The sequence below is a fragment of the Tauraco erythrolophus genome, chromosome Z (genome assembly GCF_009769465.1).
Source record: "Tauraco erythrolophus isolate bTauEry1 chromosome Z, bTauEry1.pri, whole genome shotgun sequence".
NCBI lineage: Eukaryota > Metazoa > Chordata > Aves > Musophagiformes > Musophagidae > Tauraco > Tauraco erythrolophus.
Window position 1 is genome coordinate 45,141,234 of NC_141496.1, and position 23,358 is coordinate 45,164,591.

A 23,358-nucleotide genomic window follows, 5' to 3' on the forward strand; every position below is an offset into this window, starting at 1 on the left:
TAACTGTGCTCAGAAATGCTCCTAGCCATGGAACACATCTGGCACACAGTGCGTGGCCTATACTAGTAATGTCTATCAGCCTTCAAAACGAGAGAGCTGCTGGCAAATGGAATCCTTTTTCCACAGGTGGAAAAGTGTATGTCTTTGGAAGTTTCTAATCTTCCAGCCATGACTGAGAGTTTTCTGCGGGATTTCCAACTGGCAGTCTGGTATGGGCCAAGGCCACACCAGGGAAGAGGCTAACAGGGTATTAACAGGGCAAAGGACAGTGTTCCAGTGTTCAGGAACATTCTTGGGCACTCTGGAGTGTATTGACGTAGACATGTGTGAGCACCCCCAAATCAGAACAGCAGATGTTCATCACGGTGGCGGGGAGAGAGAGAGGAAGAAGGAAAACAAGGCATTCATAGACAACAGGACCACAAGAGATGAAAAGGAGTGAATTAGGCTGTTGCTGAGACAAAAGAGAACCTTTCAGGTGTAGGGCTTCCACAGAGGCAGTCCTGACTGCTGCTCAGCACAGAGGTCTTTCTCCTGGCATGTCTTACAGACACTGCAAGCAGCATGATGCCAAGGAGAATACAGTCCTTGGATGCAGCGAGCAGGCTGCGTGTGCAGAAAGGGGAGTGGGGCATGGAAGGTGATCCTCAAACTGTCTTATGGTTTTGTTACTGAATCCCGATGCTGCAATTTAACACGAAGCTACACTGTAATCAAGAATGATCCCAAACCAGCTGAATGATAGTACGAAGAAACAAGTAGTAGCACTGGTATGGCCTGGATTTATGTTCTTTGTTTCCATGTCATAACCTCAAGATCTTTTACTGGAACCTCTGTCCTTTGCACTGCCTTTAGCTCTCCTCCTCTTCAGTCAGTATCTCACACTTCTGTATTTGTCCCCTTGCTCCCCTCTGGACAAGACTCTGAGCTGCATACACACTGCCTGGCCTTTGGGTCCCTTGAACAGCTAAGCTGTACACATCTACTGTCTGGCCATGACTATGTGATGATGATATATGTACGACAACTTGGTGACAGCAAGCTCAAACGTGTAGATGTCTGCTGGAGTTGTAGTGCACATTTTCCTTCAATGCATCTCTTCAATAACCAGCTACCAATTTTCCAAAGTCAGTGGAAAACTTGCATGGTTGAAAACCCTGCTCTCAGCTGAAGCTGGCAGACTTCTCAGTATGTTCAATAGTTACTAGGGGGAGAAAAACATACGAGGGCAAACAGCGTGACTGCTCAAAAATATAATCAAGATGACTGCAGTTCCCTAAACTCTGTTATCTCCTGGATTGTTTTCCATAGCTTCCGTTGACCTTGGTGGCAGGGGGGCAAGCTCTGGTGACGGGTGACTTCAGAGATCTGGATGACTTCGCTGCTGTGGTTTGGGATGCCAGTTTTGCCAACTAACCCATCCTTGCCGCCACCAGGTAGGAGTCAAACCACAGGCTCCTCTCCAAATTCACTCGAAACTAAGCCAACTTGGCAACTGTCTCTCCTTTTCCCAGTAGTTGTTTACTCTGCATACTGATGAGACAAGACATGCCTGGAAGTGGACACACAGAGTGAACAGATCACTATACACCCTCAAACTAATAAATGGGCAGACACCCTAAGCACTCCTTCAGATGAAAGGCTGTATAAATGCCTATAACTATAAGCCTCTCAAAGCCACAAAAAAAACCATGTTAAATAAGTTTTTTTTTGAAAACAGTTATAGTGGCACCTGAGTGGAAAAAAAAGGCTACAGCAAAACCTATGTATGTTGGATAGGAAAGAAAGAAAAGAAAGCCACTCAGATGCACTCAACTGTATCTTTATATTACCACTGTTTTGTGTGCTCTCTGAAAGTACATTCCTCTTGAGCATGCTTATACACAGGAATCCTCTAGAAAGTGCACTTAAGAATATAAAAAAGATCTTGAAACTTCCGTTTTGTGAGAGGCACTCTGAGCTTCAAAGCGGCTTCCTATTGTGCTGTATCTTAAATGTAGTAGAGTGAATAAGAAAGACATTCAACACCTGAATCACACATGCTTTATGCAGAAGAGAATAGGCTTTCTCTTTATGGTTTCTATGGAAGCGTTTAATACCCAATTGTGGTAAAAGGAAGCAGCTGCTATCAAACTTTATGGCATTATTGAGGAAGCCTGAATCGATTAAGAGGATTGAGGACGCTCCTGGCAATGTTAGTGTGCCAACAGAGAAGGCACTCCCTTCCACTACCTGGTAAGGCTAGCCTCCTCTTCTGGAAGGACTGCACAGCTGTAGTACTCCTGCTTCCTCAATGCTTCCAAGTTCATGCTTACCCAGAGTCTCAGTATTGCAGAAATTTGCAACTGAGCCCGTGTCATCTTGGTTATGGTTTCATGCTTTAAACACAAAACCATCCTCTTGTCAAAAAGGTATTTTCCATGACAAGAAGTATTTCAACAAAGCCAGTGAAAACAACAACAACAATAAGGGTACATTCTGCTTGCTCTGGGTTTTCTCCTAATACATTTTTCTGGATTTAATACACGCTTTGTAGTTGTTTTTTTCATGGGTCACTGTTAATTGCATGACATGACTGCATTAATCACTTTCCAATAGCACAGCAGATTTTAGCTAGCAGAACAACTGAGGAGTGTTTAATGTCAAAATCCAAAGCAGTGTAAAAGGATTTTCCTTCCCTCTCCCTTCCTAATTTATGTGATAAAATACTCCTGGGATTAACAAGACAGCTATAAACGGTGCCTTTGATCTTGCTCCCTTTCATAGACTGAGTGAATTCAGACTAGCAGATCCAGCACACGTAAAGGTAGGATTTTTTTTTTTTTTCAATTGGAAATCTCCTGTATTATGGAGAATGGCACAAGAGAAGCAAAAATATATTCTTTCGATGCTTTAAAGGATATTAACTCAACACCAAGACAATATCTCAAGGCAGACTTTTCTCTTCCTCTACCTTCCAGACAAATTCCCTGTTAAACGAAGATCATGCACCAACACCCAACAGGTGAGTATTTTTAACTGCTTCAAAAAGTTTCCCAAGCACTAGAATTTTCCACTTCTCCATAGACAGTGAAGATGAAGGATCCTTTCTTTGCGGCTGACTTCAGCTTTCCCCAGATTTATTGCACTGTGTGACAGAAGTTTTGACAGGCAGGTGCTCTTTCCCAGTATCTCAGTCTACCTGAAGTAGCACACATCTTCAGTCTATGTTTTGACAGCTAGAAAGCCAACACTCTTAAATCTAGCTTCTCAAGATACTGTCATGGTAGCGGCTAGCAACTTATTTTCTATTAAATGCTTTTCCTTCCTGCCTTCTGTCATTGAAATTTATAATGGAAGACTAAATTTTCCAGGATTACCTGAAGAAGAGTCCTGCAATGTAAGCAGAACTGAACTGCTATATAAGAACGTCCTAAGGAACTGATCTCTAGCTCAGATGCCTCCTTTCAGAACCATACTTGCTTTTTCTTTAAGGATTGCAGTGTTTGCTGTAGTAGCATAAAGTGCTAATGCCTCCAAGGATCTATCCTGCCTCTTTCCCTGAACTAAGGCCAGGGTAAGAGTTACAGAAGGAGTTGAGGACTTCTTACTTACTATCTTTCAGTGCAGCATACTAATGTCAAGTGTATCCAACTCAAGTTAAACACATTGAACTACAGCCTGTGGCTGTCAAGGAGAAAAAAGGCTGCTACCTGTTTTTTCAGGCCCTCCTTGGAAGACATATTAGATAGGACTACGTGAGGAAGTAGTTCCCCTTCTAAATCATTCAGAGCTCAATCTCAGGCAGAGGGAAGTGATAAAAAAGCAAAACTGTGTTCCCATGTACTTGTAAAAGATCCAGAAATTATTTTTTCCAGGATGCTCTTTCTCATGTCTCCTCCCTTTCACACCTTCTGTTTATTTCTTTCCCAGCTGACGTTCCTCTTACTGTGAAATTCTAGGATACTGCCAGTTGTTCCCTGGTGAAACTCCACTCAAAATTCTTCTGAAGACTATGCTCAAGGCCCAAGCTTTCCTGTTTTTCATAAGAAGGAAAGGTAAGAAAGCACAATGGAATTCTTCCATGGTTAACATCTCCCAATGCCAATGCTCAACTACACCAGGTGTCTGGCAGATATTCTAAAACAGACATGTGGCAAGGTCTTGTACTTTATTTAACTACTTTGTAGGTTCACTGGATTCACATAATGTAGATACAAAATTCATGGAAATTAGGTGGAGAGAGGTTTAAGGAAGGAGAGTGTAGATTCACTTGCAAAGACTGTCTGCCTAGTAAATATTGCTCTGCACTTTCTATTGTAGATGTCCTCCTTCCTAAAATGGAATTGGAAATTCCTCCTCCATTTTAGGAAGGAGGGAAATGGAGTGATTGGAGTGGGAGTTTACCTTTGGAATATTCTTTCACCCAAGAGCTAACAGGATCAGATCTGCATGTCCAACTGTGTAGTGAGCAGAGAAAACCACTGTTAAGAACAAACTAATCTAATGGAAAAAGACTCTTCAAACACATGACAACCATACCTCTGCAAGTAGCTTCTGATCCAGACCATTGGCCATTTGGCTGACAAAGCCGGATGCTGCTTCCCACAAGATCAAATCCTGCTGTGCATCGGATCCCACAGGCAGCATTAAAGTAATTGTTGCAGACATTCTGGACAAAGTAACCATTTTCAGGGGGCTTCAGTTCAGGGCAGTGAACAACTATATAATTAAACAACCACAACAAAGTTATGATGCTAGCTGGAGTGCAATAGGCTATTGAAGTAAAACAATTTTTTTCATTTCCAACTCGACTTGCATCTCGGTACTTTTGTTGTTCTGGAATGACACAGAAAATCTTGTATGCAATTTGACACACCCTTCTCAGTGCAAACACAAATAACAAAATTGCCCCAGCACTGCATTGTGCATTCCAGGATGAAAACACTTACCTTCACAGGTTTGTCCTACAGCACGATATCCCTCCCGGCATGTACAGTCCTCAATGGAGGTACTTCCTGGTGGAGAAGTATGATTCTCATCGGGACATGATGTGCAAGTGCTGATTCCACCTGGAGAACCTTCAGGCTTGTACGTTCCTGGTGGACAAGCTGTTGAGCAAAAGAAAACATGACAGAAAAAGAGTTCAGGATACCCCCCTTTCATAGCTAGTAAAATTTTTCAAGTGTGTTGCTTTACTTTTTTACATTATTTTTTCTACCTCATACATCCAAGCATCACTTAGAGCAGGAACATTCTTCACTTGAAGTGCTGTAGAGTTCTTACAGAGGTGAACTAAAACCCACTAAACTCAGTGGAAGTCTTTCCAGTGACTGCCTGGGGACTGATGTTAAGTCCATGATTAAGCTGCTTGAAAAGAAGCCTAGTTCCAGAAGACATACCAGATTTTCACTGATAAAACCTGTGCTGACCTTATGAAGACATTCTTGATTTAAAAGTGCAAAAAACTAGTTCAGACAAAATCCTTGTCATTCAAAACTACACTGAAATTTAATGCATACAAATTCTTAGTAACAAGCTAGCAAAAACCGCTGCCCTTGATTTAAACTTTATGATTATATATGATCTATGCACTATACTTGCTAAAATGTATGAATCACAATGAAGCAATTAATCAAAACAACTGCTCTCTGAACCTTGTGCCCTCACTTATATCCTATTTAATATTTTTAACTCTGTGTATCTACATGCACAAACCTTAGAGAGATTTAGGAGATGTCTTCAGAGGCAGGGAAAATGCATAGGGAAAAGGCACCTCTCACCTGAGAACTTCAGATTGGTTGGATAAATCTGAGTCCTATCTCTCTCTGCCTTGAATTCTATTCTTCAGGAAACCACCATAATTATCTTCATTTATTTCACAAGGATGATGTGAGAAACAGAAGAGTGACTAATCAACAGGTGCTGATAAAGTGAAGTATTGATCAATCAGATCAGCAGTTGAAACAGAACTCAAAGACACTTGTGCTGAAAAACATACCTCCTGATATAAAGTTCAGGAAGTATTTTCAGAAAGTTACGTAATATTAACAATGAAACAGTCAAAAAAGCTCTCATTTAATTAATTTAACTGTTTATTAATTTTTCTAACGTGCACACTTTCTCTTGCAGACTGCAAGCCAGCCTCTCATTTCCTCCCTAAGTACAGTCACTTTGTACCATCTGATGTAGCTCTGGATGCTATAAAGAACTGTACAACCATAAACACCCTTAAGTGTCTTCCTCCTTAATCAGGTGTGCTCTGCTTCTAGTGCAGATCTCTCCTGCTGAGGTATATTTCCGGGATTTCAGAAATTCCAGCAATATCATTCCTTTCTTCACTAGATATTGGACCAGTCCTGTTTGTTCTGTGAGTTAGGTGCTAAGATGCTCTGACTCTTGTCTTATTGAAGGAAACAACTTCCTGCTTTCTAGGTAACTGGGGAAAAAAAAAACAACAACAAAACCAAAAACCAAACCGCAAAAACACAATCAAAAGAAACTCCAGCCTTCTTTTTCCTCATGTCCCATGGGAAAATTGACTTTCATAAGCCAAATTTTATGAATTATACATTAAAAAATCAACCTGTATAAATGGTTAGCACTTCTATTCAGAAGGAGCACAATCTTTTGAATAGCTTCCAGAGACAATATTTTTGTTTCCTTTTCAAAAAAACTCGTAGTTTTATTTTGAAGACAGCAATCAAGTGTCTGGAAGTTAAGAGGTGATTTTAGGTGCTACAAATTGGCTTCACAAGTCTGTATTTTAAATACACTTTTAAAAAGGCAATGAAAGTGTCTAAGCAGTAAAGGTTATAAGTACAAATCAAAGCATTTCAGGAGGGAAAAAGGGCAGAAAAATCCAATCAGAATTACAGCTAGGAATTCTCCATTTTTCTTTTGGGATTTATGAAAAAGCATTTGCAAACAAATCCCTTTCCTATAGTTCACCTGCTCTTCCCATTCAAGACACTCCTCTTGGACTGCTACTGCTTCTCTCTTCTGTGCAGAAATCCCCTTCTTGGCTATTAGGTCTTTCCGAAATACTCTCTCATGCTTCAGATGAGAGAACTGGCTAAGCATCAGACGTATTACTCTGGAATCTCTGAAATACTTTCCTTTGGCACTTCGTGGAAGTCTCTGTGCATCCTTGTTAAAACTAATTGGTATCCAGCACAAAGTGATGGAAGTGAATCCGAAAGGATACAGGAATGAGCGCAAGTTAAGTATCACAGGGGATCTGCTGTAGGACAAAGCTGCCCTCTGTGTGCCAACGAAAGTAAATTAGTTTCTTCTGTTCTATGTGTGGCATATAAAATGACACCTAAAAGAAGTGTTTCATTTTAAAAATAGCCAGTACAACAAAACTTCTCTCTTTCTTGCAACCTAACCTTAGATGAAGAAGTAGCAGTTCTTTTCTGTTTCTGTTTTGAGAACTATGGGATAAAAATAATCACCCATTCTATGGCATGGGTATTTTTAACAACAAACCCAGTAATTTGCTCCGGGCTTTGAATCAGTCTCGCTTTGCCAAAAACGGTTAATTCTGAAATTATACTTACAATTTGCTCTTTCCAGTGAAGCAGCAGGAGGTAAACAATACTGTTAAAATGTTTATTAGTGTCTCTACTGGGAAAGACAAGTTTCCCCAAACATCCTGATTCTTTTTGTATGCTTCAAATGCTTCCACCACCTTTCTAAAACGTTGAACTACATCCTATTTTGGCTTTTTATGTCGAATTTTCTCAAAGCTGGAATCCTCTGAACTGCTCATTGACTTCACATCTCTCCTGGATGTATTCAGCTATGAAACTCCACACAAGCTACATTGAAAATTTCCACAAGATAACACTTGATTATAGAGCTATTTCCAAAAGTGTGAGATCACACAGCTTATGTTGTGATGCCAAGAGATGGTTTAAGAATGGAGCATAAGCATGCTGACCTCTGTGCGTCTCCATCACGACCACAGTGGTTAGCCTAGTCACAGCTAGGTTAAAACCATCCAAAATTAGCTGCGGAATAGCAGAGCTTTGGACATCTGCTGTAGATTGGACTTGTCCATACCTGGCCCTGCTAGACTGCAGACCCGTCCCCGCTGGCTCCAGACAGCACTACAGTACGTCCCAGTCTACACACAATGATGCTTTCAGAGGCCAAAGAGAACTTGAGGAGCAAGCACAACTGAAGAGCACACGTGACTCCATCCATGACTAATCATATAGGTGTCTCTCTGGGGTCTCTTCTGATAATCAAGCAGCACCAAATTTTCATTGCAATACAGTCACCAGTCTGCAGTCATCAAAATGTCCTCTATACCTGTAAAAACTGACTGTAGGGAGAGATCATCTTCTCCAGTGCTAATCTGTAAAAAACATTTAAATTTTTTTTCAAGGCTTCCTTCCTCTTGACAACATGATGATATAAAAAGGCTCAAAACAGTGTGTGAATGAACCTCAGTGTAAATAAGCATCAATCCGGCACCATGAACCATGTTGTTCTTTGCCCAGAAGCAAGGAGAAGAGAACGGAAATTCTTTTTCTTTAATGTAATTCTCCTCTTGAGACCAGAATAGCAAATACTGAATTACACCAGAGGATTACCTCTTTGTTATAGGAATGAAAGGATATCTGGAAGCAGGGATTAGTGTGCTAACTCAAGCCAGCACAGGCCCCAAACTCCCCAAGCCCACAAAGATGGCTCACATTGAAGTTGTCATCAACAACAACCTGCTTTCATAAAATGATGGATATTCACCAACGATTCACGTTCAGATTCTATTGTCCGTGACAATGACAGTGCAATAAACTTCTGATCAGAAATGGGAATGAAATAATATATGTTTACTTCACCATGTCTCCTGCATTTTCCTCCTCAGTTATGCTCTCCTAGGGTACACAATTAACTGAAAAAAAAGTAAAAAATTACAGCATGTCTCTTCTGTTTTTGAATGCTATAAGGCTTCATAATTTCTTAGGCCATAAAACGAACACTCTTTCTTATTCCTTTATCTATGAAAAAAAAATTAAGTTGTGCATAGAAAGGAAATCATAAGAAAGAAAATACGACACAGGTTTGCTAGAAACAAAGACCCACAGGGTAGGCATAAAAACATTTCTGTCAATGCATATGTATGGAAAGCAGAACTAAATGTCAAGACATTGCCTGAAGCTGAACAATGGACATAAAAAGTTAGGAAAGTACACCACTTTCGAACTCTGTAGGAATTCTTCTGCTCTGCCCACCTACAATAATGACAAATTTGATATTTTAATTCTCAAGCAGAGAATTTAACATTGCAAAAGTGACAGCATAAAACAAGGTATATTTCAGAGAGTCATCAAACAACACATATTATCTAGTTTGTTTTTTTTTCAAATTGCAAATACTAAAGCCAGTGCCAAAGTTAAGCCAACCAGTACAGAACCCATATGATGGTGCAAAGACTCCAGTCTGGATTTAAACAGGTAGAGATCATGTGTCAAAGGGTTCTACTCTGTGACACCAGGTCATGATTATTCCTATGAATGTACAAGTTCAGATTTTAAGGATAAACAATTCTGCCTTAAAAATGTAAATCTTTTAAAATCCTGAGAGAGCAGGCAAGCTGCATTTCCTCTCCAACTACACTACAGTATCTAACTCACTGAAATGGAATTATTCATCATTTATCCCAGTGTAAGAGAGAGGAAAGTCAAACTCCATGTATTTCAAAGATTAATTTGAGTGATTTTGCATTTTCTTCAATGAATAATTTCTCCCACTAACTACATTTGCTAAGTAATCCCTGGCATAAGCTGTTTTTTCCATGCTTGATGCTAATGAAGGATACGATTAGGGGTTTATCTTTTTCAGGATATGGCAGGAATCAGCTAGGCGATATCCTGCTTTCTTCCACATCAACCTGAGCTCCATTTGTACACTGCTACTGTGATGATTGTAGTCTCTAATTCTATTTTTTCCCAACATGTGTAAAACCTAAATGAAATGACACCTTGAAGCAAATCACAAATACATAAATAGTCTTTATAATTCAATCCCCAAAATTCTCAAATGAGGAAAGAAAGCCTAGTTTTCCATTTAATCAAACTGGGTTTATGTTACTGTACTTACTTTTATGACACTGATTATATGGATATGCATTCAACATAATGAAGTGGTGAATCTGTCCCAGAATCAGAATATACCATGAGTATCCATTCTTATTTCAGTTTGCTGATGTCTACTAAAAATCATGCAATTCACAGAATCTCTGAAAAAATGATCGCTGGATGTTTGTATTCAACTCTTTCCCTGTTTCCTCAGTTTTTGTTACTGAACATACATTGGCACGGTTATGTGGATCTTTGACCTGGCATATGCGGTCTTATAATCACTCGTTGGAAGTTATGTGGAAGATCTAGTGTGTGCCTAGAACTACTTTGAATTATAGTCCACAACATCAGGACAATCAAAACCTCACATTAACTCACGTTTATGCCCTTGGGGAAGAACTACGGCCTGACGGTGTGGGCTCTCTCTCCCACTTCTCCATTTCGTCTAAGACTCTTGTGCCTTACCAACAGCAAAAAAAATAGGAAAATTGAAAATATGTCACCCTGACCTTCATGTCTGCAAAACAAGTGCTGTGATAGCTGTATTTGGTATCAGTCACATTTTAAATTGGTCACCGTGAATGGGCCTGACCATATAATATAGTTTAGATATTTTACTATATAAAAGCGAGGAAGGAAATACAAAGAAGTTACAGTACATTATCGCGTGGTACATCTTGCTACCCTGATATCTTCATCTCTCATCGTGACAAAGTACTACATCATCAGATTTGCCTAAGGGCCAGGCACACCCTCTATTACAAGAAGCAACAGGAACAGGAGACTGTTATGTACTCCCTGTGACAATAGCCTGTCATATAGAATATGCTTTACAAGGATACTACATGGTGTCACGGAGGAAATGGAGATCCCCGTTCCACACCATGCAGCCAGAGACTTCCTGATGCTTTCCCACTTACTGCTGCAGCAGAGTTTGGGATGTCTTGCAGTACTAGCACGCAATGCTGCCCAACTGACCCTCCTGCCTTCAAAAACCACTCTGTTGCTGCACAGTTCATTTCTGAGTGGCCTCTGCAAGAGAAGAACCTGAATAACACGGGACGCATAACGATTGAAGCCACAACTGCATGAAGTTCCCAGTCCCCAGCCCTCTCCACATATTTCCCAGTTGTATCTCTTGGTTGTTGCTGTAACTACTGTATTCTGCAAATGTGGGGCACCAGTGTGTCCCAGGATTCTGTAATTTTCAAGTCTATCCCACTAAATCAAACAATGAACCACGTTTGTGGATTTCTGTCCTGGTGTTTACAAGGCAAAAAATGCTCAGCTTGGGCCAGCAGAAGAACAGATTATCCCAGCCTCTGAAATGTACCTCACTGGACCTGCACATCAAGGTCTTTAAGCCTGCTTCTCAAAGACTTTCCACACTCTGGATCTCTACTGTAGAGACTGCCTCCAGAAGTTACAGCTTTTGCTGGCATATTTAAGTTATCTGGGAAGGTGTTTTTTTTTTAAATCTCCTATATGGTAGGTTTGTCAGAACAGGCACTTTGTGTCCATTAAATGCCTTTGGAAAGCTATAGAGAAAAAAATCTAAACCTTTGACAGATACTGTAATCCACATTTCTGCAGTTTGAAACATGTATGGTGCCATAAAAAAACCCATGAGCCAGGAGCACGCTAGAATTACAAGACATACACAAGGAAGTGGCTTTAGTTAAACACTTGATATGTATGACTTGTACAAAGACTACATAAGAAACCCTTGAGCTTGGCTTTAAGTGTAGAGATCAGGGAAGGATTTCTGCTAAGTCTCAGCATGTTCTCCAACTCTTTAATATCTCCTGTTATCCCCGGCGTGTGCTCTGCATTAATTTCAGACAGCACTGAACCTGCTCATCAATCTGCTCTTTGTCAGTACTCCTTAAGCACCCTTCTCACAGCAACATCATTAGCAATTTAACGATTTAACAAGCTGGATGTCATCTCTGTTCCTATTTCATGTATTTTGCTCCATCTTTTTATTAGATTTACAAATTTTCTCTCACTGGGGAGAACGGGCTGAAATAAGTCAGAAGTTTAGCGACTTCTGTGTATGATACATAGGGAGGGGTTCACTCAAACCTTTTTACTGAGTTTACAGACATCAAAACGACAATATTCCACTGCTAGGAATAAAAAAAAGAAAATCCTGATTCCATGTATCGTACTGTAACTTAAAAAGAAGCATACTCATGCTTCATTCAAGCCATAAGTTCAAAAGATACATCTTGACAACTTGTGCAACTTGTATACACAGAAATAGCATTCATTTATTGAAATGAAGCTCTTCTGGTTTAAATCCCAGTGGAATTTTAAACAGCGTTTACAGATTTGCTATTTGCATAGACATCAAATCTAGCTTTGGTGATACATTTGGAGGGCATACCTAAAGCAAACATAAACATGACTTTTAGCTACGGATATCAGCTCATGTCAACAATTTTGATTTTTAGAGCTTAGGTACTGATTTGTGTCATCATGCCTCTTCTTATTTGTAAAACGTATTGTGTTAAAAGTATACAACAAATTCCGAAGCTACAAAAAGGTCTATCTGGGAAATTAACTTAGTTGATTGTGTAAACTTTGCCATGCAAATAGAGGTTATTTACAAATTTATTTATGTGCAAGTGAAGGTTTTGTGTCCAAAACTTCACACACAAACGGACCCCTACTTAAAAGGGGAAATAAAAGCAACTCTGAAAATGCTTTCCTCAGAGCAGAACTACATATTATATAGTAGGCTTCTTTGGATGTGGTCTTCACCATAATCAGAGACACACGTTCCTCAGTAAACCTTGATTATTGCTGATGTGACAGCACATGCTACCCTAAACAGTACTGTCCTAAGTGCCCTGGATCTCTGGATAGCTTCCTGCTATTTAAATACATAAATACTGAAACGGAACATCACCATCCTCTCCTAGGTGCACTCATTTGCCATTTTAATATACCTGCTGTGAAGTTATATTTTTGTTTCTACAAAACTGTAGAAAAATACAGAAGGCTGAAGTAAAGCAAATTTCATTGAAAAGAACCCCAACATTTTGTTTAGTTTGTGCTACACACAGATAAGCAAATACCCGTTTCAGAGATCTAGTATCTGTCTTGTCTGAAGGCACTGGAAGCCCAGTTTTCCCTAGATCTGTTCAAACCATCATACCATGTATTAAATATCTTCCTTTCAGCTGACAGAAGGGATTCTGACTCAAGAAGGAAAAGCTAGGGCCAAGAAAGGGACACATTTGCAGATGGGGATTCAAATTAGATGCAGGGAGCAAAGTCACTCCATACTTTTACTTACTTTCTCATTACTCCTCATTGTCCCAACAAATGCGTCAATCCATCCCTGCCCTAACAGGATGGACTAATAAGCAGCTACTAGATAACCAAAGGGCCAAAATTATCGCTAGACCCAATCCCAAGTGACAGCAGTTAGCTACATCCGAAGAGTTAAAAAGCTTCATCTGGGCTGCACTATCTGTTGCTCAGTTAAGTTCTGTGTGAGCTAGAGGCACACCCTGGAAAGCAGGAGCAGTCTTCTTTTATCCACAACTGGAAAGAGAGGTTACTTGGAAAGAAAGAAGTTTAAGCTGGACCTGGGGGAAAAAAATTGGTTCCTTAACGCCTGATGTGCTACATCCAGAGGAAGCTGGGCAGAAGGGAGAATCTGCTCCACTGCCTGTGTCTCTTGGGACGCACTGAAATCACCACAACTCAGCCAGCACTTGCTCAACGCAGCCTCCACTTTATTCCAGAAGCAGTAAGCAAGAGTCTCATGTTACACAGCTAACTCAACAGACCACCTTCTCCTGGGATTCCTCAACAGTAATTTTAACCAAAACAAGGGACTGGGGTTTAGAAGTTGACAAAGCATGCACCCCAAGCTTCACCACATTGATAGGTTTCTGCAGTGAACAACATGCCTGGTGGTTCAAGATTCATCTCCATTGTGTTTACCTACTCAGCAATCTGAATACAGTTTTGTGTTCAGTGATTCTCAGGACTTAAAGAGTGCAACTAAAAATGACTCTCTGGTCAAACTGAATGAGCAAACTGGCTTTCCTGAGAGCAGCAAGTTGCATGAGGAATCCAGGAAGAGTCAGAGATTCCACATCCTTAGATTTTCTCCTTTTAATTCAGGCAAAAATTGTGAATTTGCTCTCTGGCAAAATATTAACGAAACCCTGTATGGTCCTGAATTATTTTACTAGCCTAATGTAAAAAGCTCTCCTCCTGCTGTCATTGAATCACAGAACCATAGAATGGTTTGGGTTGGAAGGGACCTCAAAGATCATCTAGTTCCAACCCTCCTGCCATGGGCAGGGAAACCCTCTACTACACCAGGTTGCCCAAAGCCTCACCCAATCTGGCCTTGAACACATCCAGGGATGGGGCATCTACAACTTCTCTGGGCAACCTGTTCCAGTGCCTCACCACCCTCTGAGTGAAAAATTTCTCCCTTATATCCAATCTAAATCGGCCCTCTTTCAATTTAAAGCCATTGCCCCTTGTCCTATCACTACATGCCCTTGTAAAAAGTCCCTCTCCAGCTTTCCTGTAGGCTCCCTTTAAGTACTGGAAGGCTGCAATAAGATCACCCCGGAGCCTTGCCTTCTTCTCTTCTCTTCTCTTCTCTTCTCTTCTCTTCTCTTCTCTTCTCTTCTCTTCTCTTCTCTTCTCTTCTCTTCTCTTCTCTTCTCTTCTCTTCTCTTCTCTTCTCTTCTCTTCTCTTCTCTTCTTCTCTTCTCTTCTCTTCTCTTCTCTTCTCTCTCTTCTCTTTCTCTTCTCTTCTCTTCTCTTCTCTTCTCTTCTCTTCTCTTCTCTTCTCTTCTCTTCTCTTCTCTTCTCTTCTCTTCTCTTCTCTTCTCTTCTCTTCTCTTCTCTTCTCTTCTCTTCTCTTCTCTTCTCTTCTCTTCTCTTCTCTTCTCTTCTTCTCTTCTCTTCTCGTTTCTCTTCCTCTCCTCTCCTCTCCTCTCCTCTTCTCTGTCACTTCCAACACCCTCTTCCAGCAGCTGTTGGTGTACATGATCACGAAGAAAAAAAAATAAAAATATACCTGCTTCTGCCTTCTTTCTCTGCAGACCAGAGTAGTTCCAGTTGCTGAATCACAGATGGGGAATGCAGCAAGTAAAAGCTATTATAAACAGGAAAGTGAAGCCATTTCTGCCAGACTCTCAATAAACTGTCACTACTGCATTAGGTGCCAAACTTGGCCTCTTTTCCATATCCTTTATTTTTATCATTAAATACAGTTTTCAACAACAGTGATTATACTCCTATTAAGTAACATTTCTGAGCACTGAAGATATAGCACATGACTGTGCAGATGGAGAACATATGTCACTATTTCCATGTTTATTTACTTAGCAGCCCAGGGTGAGAGTCAGACAGTTTTTGGTTAACTTAAGAGAGCTGAAGCACATGCAATGGCTCAGGCCAGTATTCAGGCAACAAAAAGTGGTGGTTTTGCCAATTATTTTTTTACATATTGTGAAACCAGCCCATTTATCCCTGTGTAGAGTTCAGTAAACTGTTGTAATCTCGATATTAATAGTTTCTACTTAATTCCTGAAATCACTACTGATACCCATGATTTACTGTGAAAAATGCCAGAAATCCCATTCTCCATTCCTCATACAAAACTCTTACAGAAACTGACAGGATCTCCTAAATTCTTTTAAAATGATCTAAATATGTAGGTCAATACAGAGTCTCATTTATGGAAAGCAAGAGCACTGAGAGAATGACTAGATCGCTATGTTCACTGTTAACTGTTGCTTGCTAAAGAAACACTTGGAGAAGTGACTGCTTCTCACTTCATTTCTCCCATTTTCCCTTGTCCTTCTGCCCTCTCATTTCTTTGCAAGACATAAGGGAAGTCCTTAAGGATGAATCTGAGTCTTGCTAAAGCAATGTCAGCAGCAAGCAAAAGAGTCACCTCAGATTTGAATCGAAGGAATGCCTTTTAAGTACTAAGTCCTATGTCTGACAACAAAGTGAACTTTACTACTGCAAAAGCTATGGTAAAAAAGATTAAAGATAAAAATTATTATGTTGCAGTACCACAAACAATTACCCAACCTTAGTCCTCAGTCCACCCAAGCCTCCTTCTGTGAAGACCCTCCGTTAAAACATTTGTGAACACCACCTTTGCATCCCTGGCTAGATATCATTAACCTGGTCTCCATCTCTTAGCCACTCTGCAAAGACCTAACCTTTTGTAATGCAGGAGTTCTCCCATTAAGCAGGAATCCCTGGCTAGTGAGCCATGTGTTCGCTTCTCATTGTCAGTATTGACCAAACACGTGCTAAAGCAGCAACCTGTAACATCCAAATGCTTTACTAGAGTGCAGTTGTTTAAACTAGAATGAAATAGCCTGCTGCTGCTGCCAGAAAGGGAGCAGGGAAACAGCAGAGTGAGATTCTTTCAAGAACTGTCAGGCGCTCGGCCTCTCTGTACATCACAGCGAAACTGTCCTCTGTGTCCCACTTCTCAATCCCCTTCTCAGCTTCGAGGGTATTTTTTCCACCTTGAAGAAGCAGAATCACTTTTTCTAACGGGCAGTGAGATCCTTTGTATTTTTTGGGAGGAAAAAGGCCTGTCACACTTCTGGTCCTGCCACCTTCTCTAAATGTATGCCCTTTTTCGAGCTCTTTTGCCATGAACAAGACCACCCACATCCACACCTGCAGACACAGAGAATAAGAAGGACGGAACACTGTTAACTGCAATCTGAAGCAAAAAAGCCCCAAAACCCAACAAATGTAAGCAGCAATAATGATTAAATCACTGCTTCATGGACCTAAGACTTAACACTGATTTTTAGCTAGAAAATCTATTCCTAAACAGCACTTGATTCCAATTAGGTTCACAAGATAATTAATGCTGCTTAAAAATATCCCAGGTTTTCCTGAGTTGGAGCCAAGCTCTTGCTTAATTTCTTGCACTTTTGCAGACTGTGAACCAGTGAGAGATGCAAGCGACAGATGATAAACTACCTCTCTGATGTAGGAATGTATGAGGCACTGCACTTTCTATTTCAGCATAAGAGGCCTCCCAAAAATGACCTTGAAAGTAGTGAGAATAAATCAATCTCTAACATCACTGGGAGCGAAATTTAAGACATTACAGACAACTTTGTGAAGCTTCACATACACAGACCTTGAACTTGTTACCTTTAATACTTGTCTGTGCTTCATCCTTGAAGCAAAACCCAGACAAGTAACAGCTGTAATCCATCACTTGCATCTTGAGGGATAGGTAGTTAAAAAGAAGTGAGGGAACAAGAAGACTGCAAGGGGCTTCCCACATGTTCTCAGGGTGCAAGTTGCATTCTTGCTTGTGACATTGTGGAAAGGGCCCAGGCAGCTGCTGAAGAACTGCTGGTGATGGTGAATATCTATCAGAAGAGTGAAGACAGCAGAATGCTGGAGGCTGGCAGAGCATGAGACCTCATTTGTCAGCTGGAACTCAGGGCCATGCAAACCGTGGTCTTGGGGCCACAGTGTTGCTTAGTACTGCTCCTAGGCCAAACTCCTCTGGCATCTAGGCTAGGAGAGACATTATTGTGGATGAGTACCAAAAAGGAGCATCACTGCTAAGTAGTGGAAAAAGCAGGAATGAAGGTAACCCTTAGCTACTGTAACATTAAAGAGATAGTGGCAGAGGGAGCCTCAGTGTCTGAGTTGAGTATGCTCCCCTTCTCAGTTCAATTTTTTGTGATCAAAAAATTACTGTTTACTTCTGTTCTCATGGGTTTGGACTGTGGACACAGGGTGGGCCAGTGGTTGGCCTAAAAAAGCCATACATGAATGCAGCTTGGCTACTCCCATTGCTGAAATCAAGTCACTAATGAAGATTAAGTGTCCTAGCCTTTGTGTATTCCTGTGCCATGACCTAACCACCACCCCTGCACTGTCATTGAGATAGTTTTGTGAAGGGTTTTTGGCCAGCCAGGAAGAATATCGGTGCTCACAGAAGTGTCATGTTTTAAAGATAGTGGTGTGTTTTGTAAAGCATTGTATTTTGAAGTTCCATTCAGAAATAAAAGACAGCGAAATTTATATACATGTTTTACTCCTCTACAGTTCACAACGATGTAAAAATTGAAGTGAAGGGATTTGAAAGTGACTGCATATTGTGATCCTCCCTATGTTGTGGAAAAGGCTTAGACTCTGAAAAGAGAGAAATTGAATATTTGCATTTCAGGCGATATTCTTTGCCAAACTGACAGAAGAAATAGGTCTAGAGGACCAGAGTATATTTAAGTATACAAACTAAGGCCTCTGTGAGATACATAATAATGGAAGTCCGAAAGAAACACTTGCCAAACTGCACATAGCTCTTCTGGCGTATAACCATGAGGTTTGGCAAGCATTCTTTATGTTCCATGTTGACATCAAGACTTCTCAGAATATGGCTACTCAGCCTCCCACTCCCCTTCTTGTACTTGGAAAAACCTAGTCCCGTGAACTCAGTTACTTGAAAGAGTAACTTTTGCAGCACTTCATATTCCTGCAGGCAAACCTCTCTTCCATGTACTCTGTCTTGAGACCCACAACACCTCTATGCCACAAAGCTAAAAGAGATGCAGAAGATTTACTCTAGTTAGCTGTTGCATTTAAAGGTCCTAGAGCACCTCTGTACTGACCTGGACTCCCCAGACTGAGCACGCACACTGTCACTGATGTAAGACACGTAAGTGATGTAAGCCTTACACCGACGTAAGGCTTATCTCCTATGATGCTAAAGTTACCGCGGCAGGCTTTAACAGACTGCTGTTCCCAGGCCTATGTGGGCTTCACAGGATGCTCCAAGGGCAGCAGATGGGCAAAGTGTGAAGTGACGGACGGGAAGAGAAAACACAGTCACAGGCCAACACTTTCCTCCAAAGCTCCAGGCATTTTTACACAGACAGTAAACTCAGAATATAAATACACGCCTTTAAATTAATGTGACTTAAGAGTATTCTCAGCCCGTGTAGGTGTAGGTGTTTCTTTGTTCCATCAGAACACTGATGTTTCCGGTCTCTATCTCTATACAGTTTTTAATACCACCTATGTGTATTTCTAAATAAGAGTTTTTCTAGAGGAACACAGTCAGAACATAGCAAACACTGTTCTGTCATAAAACCACAAAAACTGGAGCTGAAGGGAAGCCTGACAATAGTACTAAGAATGCTATACTCCGGAGTATTCTGCAAAGCCCTAACCAACAAACAGGCTGGAATTAACAGCAATAATCTGTGAAAAAAATCATGCAGCATTAGCAGCCACAATGTAGGAAACCTCTTGTACTGTATCTTCTGACATTCTTGTTTGAGAAACAAAGCACATGCTACAAGGAGCTGGAAACTTTGCATGGGTATTTACTATGGCATTTGCAAGGGAACATCCTTTGTTTGAATTTTTTGGGCCAAAAATCCACTCATTTTTTTCAGCTGTCCTCAGAATGTTTATTTTGCCTGATGGAAGAACACCCAGCAGATTTGCCTCATGGCCAGGAGAAGGAGGATAGACCTTAGGTTGTTACAACAGGATGCAGCTCTTTGTAAAATCAGTACAGCTGCACACACCTACACAGATGGAGATTTTGCCATTCTTCCATGCTTTACACTAACGAAAAACTGCAACTTAGTGCTCAATTGTATTGGATTTTATTTCAAATCTGTCAGGTCCAAACCGTAACTAAACAACATGACCATAATTAGACTATATGATAAACTACATTGTACACACTTCTGTAAAATTTATCTTTCTCAACTTCCTTCCACCCCACCCTGCAAAGATTCATTAATTTCTCCCATTCTTGTGGAGGAAAACACTTAATAAATTTCAAACTAGGGAGAAAAAAATCCAACTTCTTAAACTACCTTCAGATGTCAGCCCTACTAAAACATCTGCACTGGACGTGTGAGTTGCTGGTCTGGCTTTGTTTTTGCATGGTAACAAATTAACTCTAGGGTTTTGGCCTGAAGAGGTTCCCATTTCTGTCCAGACTCTTGATTTCTATTTCCATCAAAACACCAACAACCCAGGAGAAATCCATTTCCTGTTTGATGAAACTGATCTGTGTTGCTTCTTTCTTATTCTCAAGGGACCTGGTCAAACTCCATCACGCAGTCAGCACAGTTTCAAGGCTGGACAATCTGCTGTAGATTTTAGAGCGAAAGAAGAAAACAAGGCTGCTTACAAGACAGCAGACCAAACTGCTTCCATCCATTCTGGCTTTTGAGTACCTGCAGATAGATTACACTTATCATAAAATATCTGCAACCTATTTGCCCTAATTCTGCTCCATGTTGAGTGGGCTTCTGTCCCCTTTTCATCATGGTATTTTTTCCAGCATACTCTTCTTGCTGCCCGCTGCCTTTTGCTGGAGTGGTACCAGAGTCTGAAGTACTTCTGGACCCCTGTGACTGAAGAAACAGAAAATGTGCACAGCAGGAGGAAGAGAGGAGCATAGCTGCAGAGGACAGAGAGAAAGGGCTTCTTCCCTGGAATTGATTGTGAAATGATCTGAGGAACCTGCCAGATAATTTTCCACAGAGAGCACAGAGAAGTCAGCTGGACAGGACGGAACAGAAGAGGCAACAGAAAAGCCATCTCATCTCTTCTTGCTACTATCTTTCCTCTCTGATGATGGTGGTAGCCAAATGGACAGAAGGTAGTGGAAGGAACATCTATATTGCCTTTTGGGTAAATATCCCTTGAAAGATTTTGTTTAGCTCAAAATTTGCAACAAATGACTTATTTAGCTGTGGGTTATGACCTGATACGCTTTGTGCACCTTTGCCTCTACATTTTCTTCTCCCCCTCAGCAAACCCAGGGCAATTAATAGATGACCATCTCTGAACACTTGCAAAATTATGTGAACTGCATTATACACAAATACTTGCTTCATGTTGGAAGAGAAGTAGACAATTCATTTAAAATGTTGAAAAGAATAGTTCTCATTCTTACAGAGAACACACTTTGCAATATTCTCTGGCCTAGGTAGAGTGACTATCACAGAATAAGTCAAGACAAGGATTTAAAAATAAAATTAAAATATTCCTACATTCCGTGTTCAATTGATTCTGAGAGCCAAGAGTCAAATTTGTTTGACCAAGTGACAAACACACCATGTACCATCCATCAGAATCCAAACACAGAGACACAGTGACTGCCTGATTTTGTCACATGAAGAGCGCTACGCTCCAGTCTGGTTAAATGAATCAGCTTTGGCAAGACTTTAGGAGCAACTTAATGATGCTAGAAATCCCAATACCTATTCACAATCTCACAGGCACAGGCACTGAGACTAAACCTTATGAGTTAATTGTAGCACAAATTACAACCCGAGAATGACTTAAGTAGTTAAAAGTGATGCTTTGGAGCCTTAGAGAGTCACTAGGGACAAAACGGTTAATTAAAACAAGCTCAAAGTCTCTTAACCTCACTCATTTCAATAATTAACACTATTTGTTGTATAGTGTCATCTTATTTTAGTCCTGATGCACTCTTTCCAGAATTTTAATTTTTTATTCTCTAAGATAAAAGCCACTTAAAGGCTCACAGAATGCTAAGATGTCTGCTTTTAATTTGTGAGACTGGCACAAGTTCAGGAATAATATGTGTGCGTTGCATGTCTAAAAAAACATCCTGGCTATGTGTTTCTGAAAAGGTAGTGAAGGCAAGATGACACTATATAATCCATAGGGGTAACCAAAGAATGTTGCAGTAAAAACCCTTTTTATGGGATTCAGTGGACAATTATTCCAGTAAGTGCCTAGTATGATGCAAGTCCCAATCCTGAAAATGATTCTCAAATCTGCAAGATCAGTCAAAGGCCTATGCTAAACACAGTATGAGCCTCAATTGTTCAAAAATCTGTGGCAACTGCCTGATGAATGTTTCTGGCAGTTAAAGAAGACATGTTCAGCACAAAGTTTGTAAACTACCACTTCGCCCAGGATTGCACAGCTGGAAAAGGGCGTTTTCAAACCATGTAAAAACTTGATGAAGGTAAGACAGCCTGCTTTTTATCCTGTCTAGAGATTCAAGGTAAAGCCCTGGCTCAACAGCAAAGGTTTCACGATCATTTAACTACAGGCTAAACCCATCTGGTGCTGTATTTACACTTGGAGCCTTCTCCATTGTGACGGCTGCCTGCGATGGTTATACTGTGGCCAAAGGACAGCTTGGGCACTCCAGGGAGAGATAAGTCTGATCAGCACAGAAAGCTGGAGACTATTTCTATGTCATGTCTATTATTATTCAGAGCACGGTTTCTGCTCCTCTCAAGCCCTCCAGATGGTTGATTTTTCTTCTCTAATTGCACACATGAACTTTGGCCAGAGGCTTTATTTTCATGACATTCTGAGGTGACCAGGACAAGTCACTTCCGCGATAAAGAAAAAAGGATAATTTGTGCATCACTTTCCAACTTTCCATCAAATTTATCTCAGAAATAGCTCTGCACTTAATACAAAAGAAAGAGTCTGTTTTGGCATTGAAACTTATTTTCTAAAGCCTCAGATGACACCTAGTTGGAAAGGATGAGATATTTTTCAATACTGCATGAAGACGTAAAATTACACCTCTGCTTTTCTGGTTTGCATATGTAAAAATTGAATCTGGGTTTTCACTTTCACCTTATGACTTCATTTTTAAAGAATTTCCTCTGAAATGGTGCAGATATACAAAGAAACTTTTTCTGTTGGTGATTTTTTAGCTAGTTTTAGGGATTTCTTTCCCTGCCACAGATCAGTTTTAAATGCAAAAGATACAAGCTACAGGTGTACAGTTAGAAAAAATTGATAACAATGAAACATCATTATCCATATTAGCTATAATGTTACTTAAAATTTTGCTTTTGCAGCAGAAGATGTATATAAGTTGATACATAAGGCCCAGAGAAGAGAGAAAAATTAGTCACTCAGTTCCAAGGACTTGATCCAAAACTCATTAACACTACTGGAAATACTCCTATTCACTTCAACAGGCTTATCAAAACTATGGATATGGTTAAATAACACCAGTAGCTGCACACGTCATTTGTTTATGTGAAAAAACTTGTACCAAATCGACCAAGAAAAGCTCCTTTTTTACAATTTTGCAAGCAAAGCCATTGGTTAGATGTTAAACTTTCATATTTCTATGATGGTTTGGAAAGCTCACTGTCTGACTCTAGAGTTTGTTAAAGAGTTTTCTGATGGACTGAATCTGGATTAAAATTTTGCTTTGGAAACTATGAATTTCACATAATCTTAAAGAAAATAACAATCCTCCACCAAAACA

The 23,358-nt window shown here is 40.4% G+C and overlaps 1 protein-coding gene across 1 annotated transcript in view; it reads right to left on the reverse strand.

Annotated features, from left to right (window-relative positions):
- The window catches only part of SVEP1 (sushi, von Willebrand factor type A, EGF and pentraxin domain containing 1), a 131,587-nt gene that overhangs the window by 82,073 nt on the left and 26,156 nt on the right, over window positions 1-23,358 (reverse strand). The window contains 2 exon segments of the mRNA XM_086629854.1: window positions 4,522-4,701; window positions 4,932-5,090. Coding sequence (XP_086485980.1) covers window positions 4,522-4,701; window positions 4,932-5,090 — 339 coding nt within the window.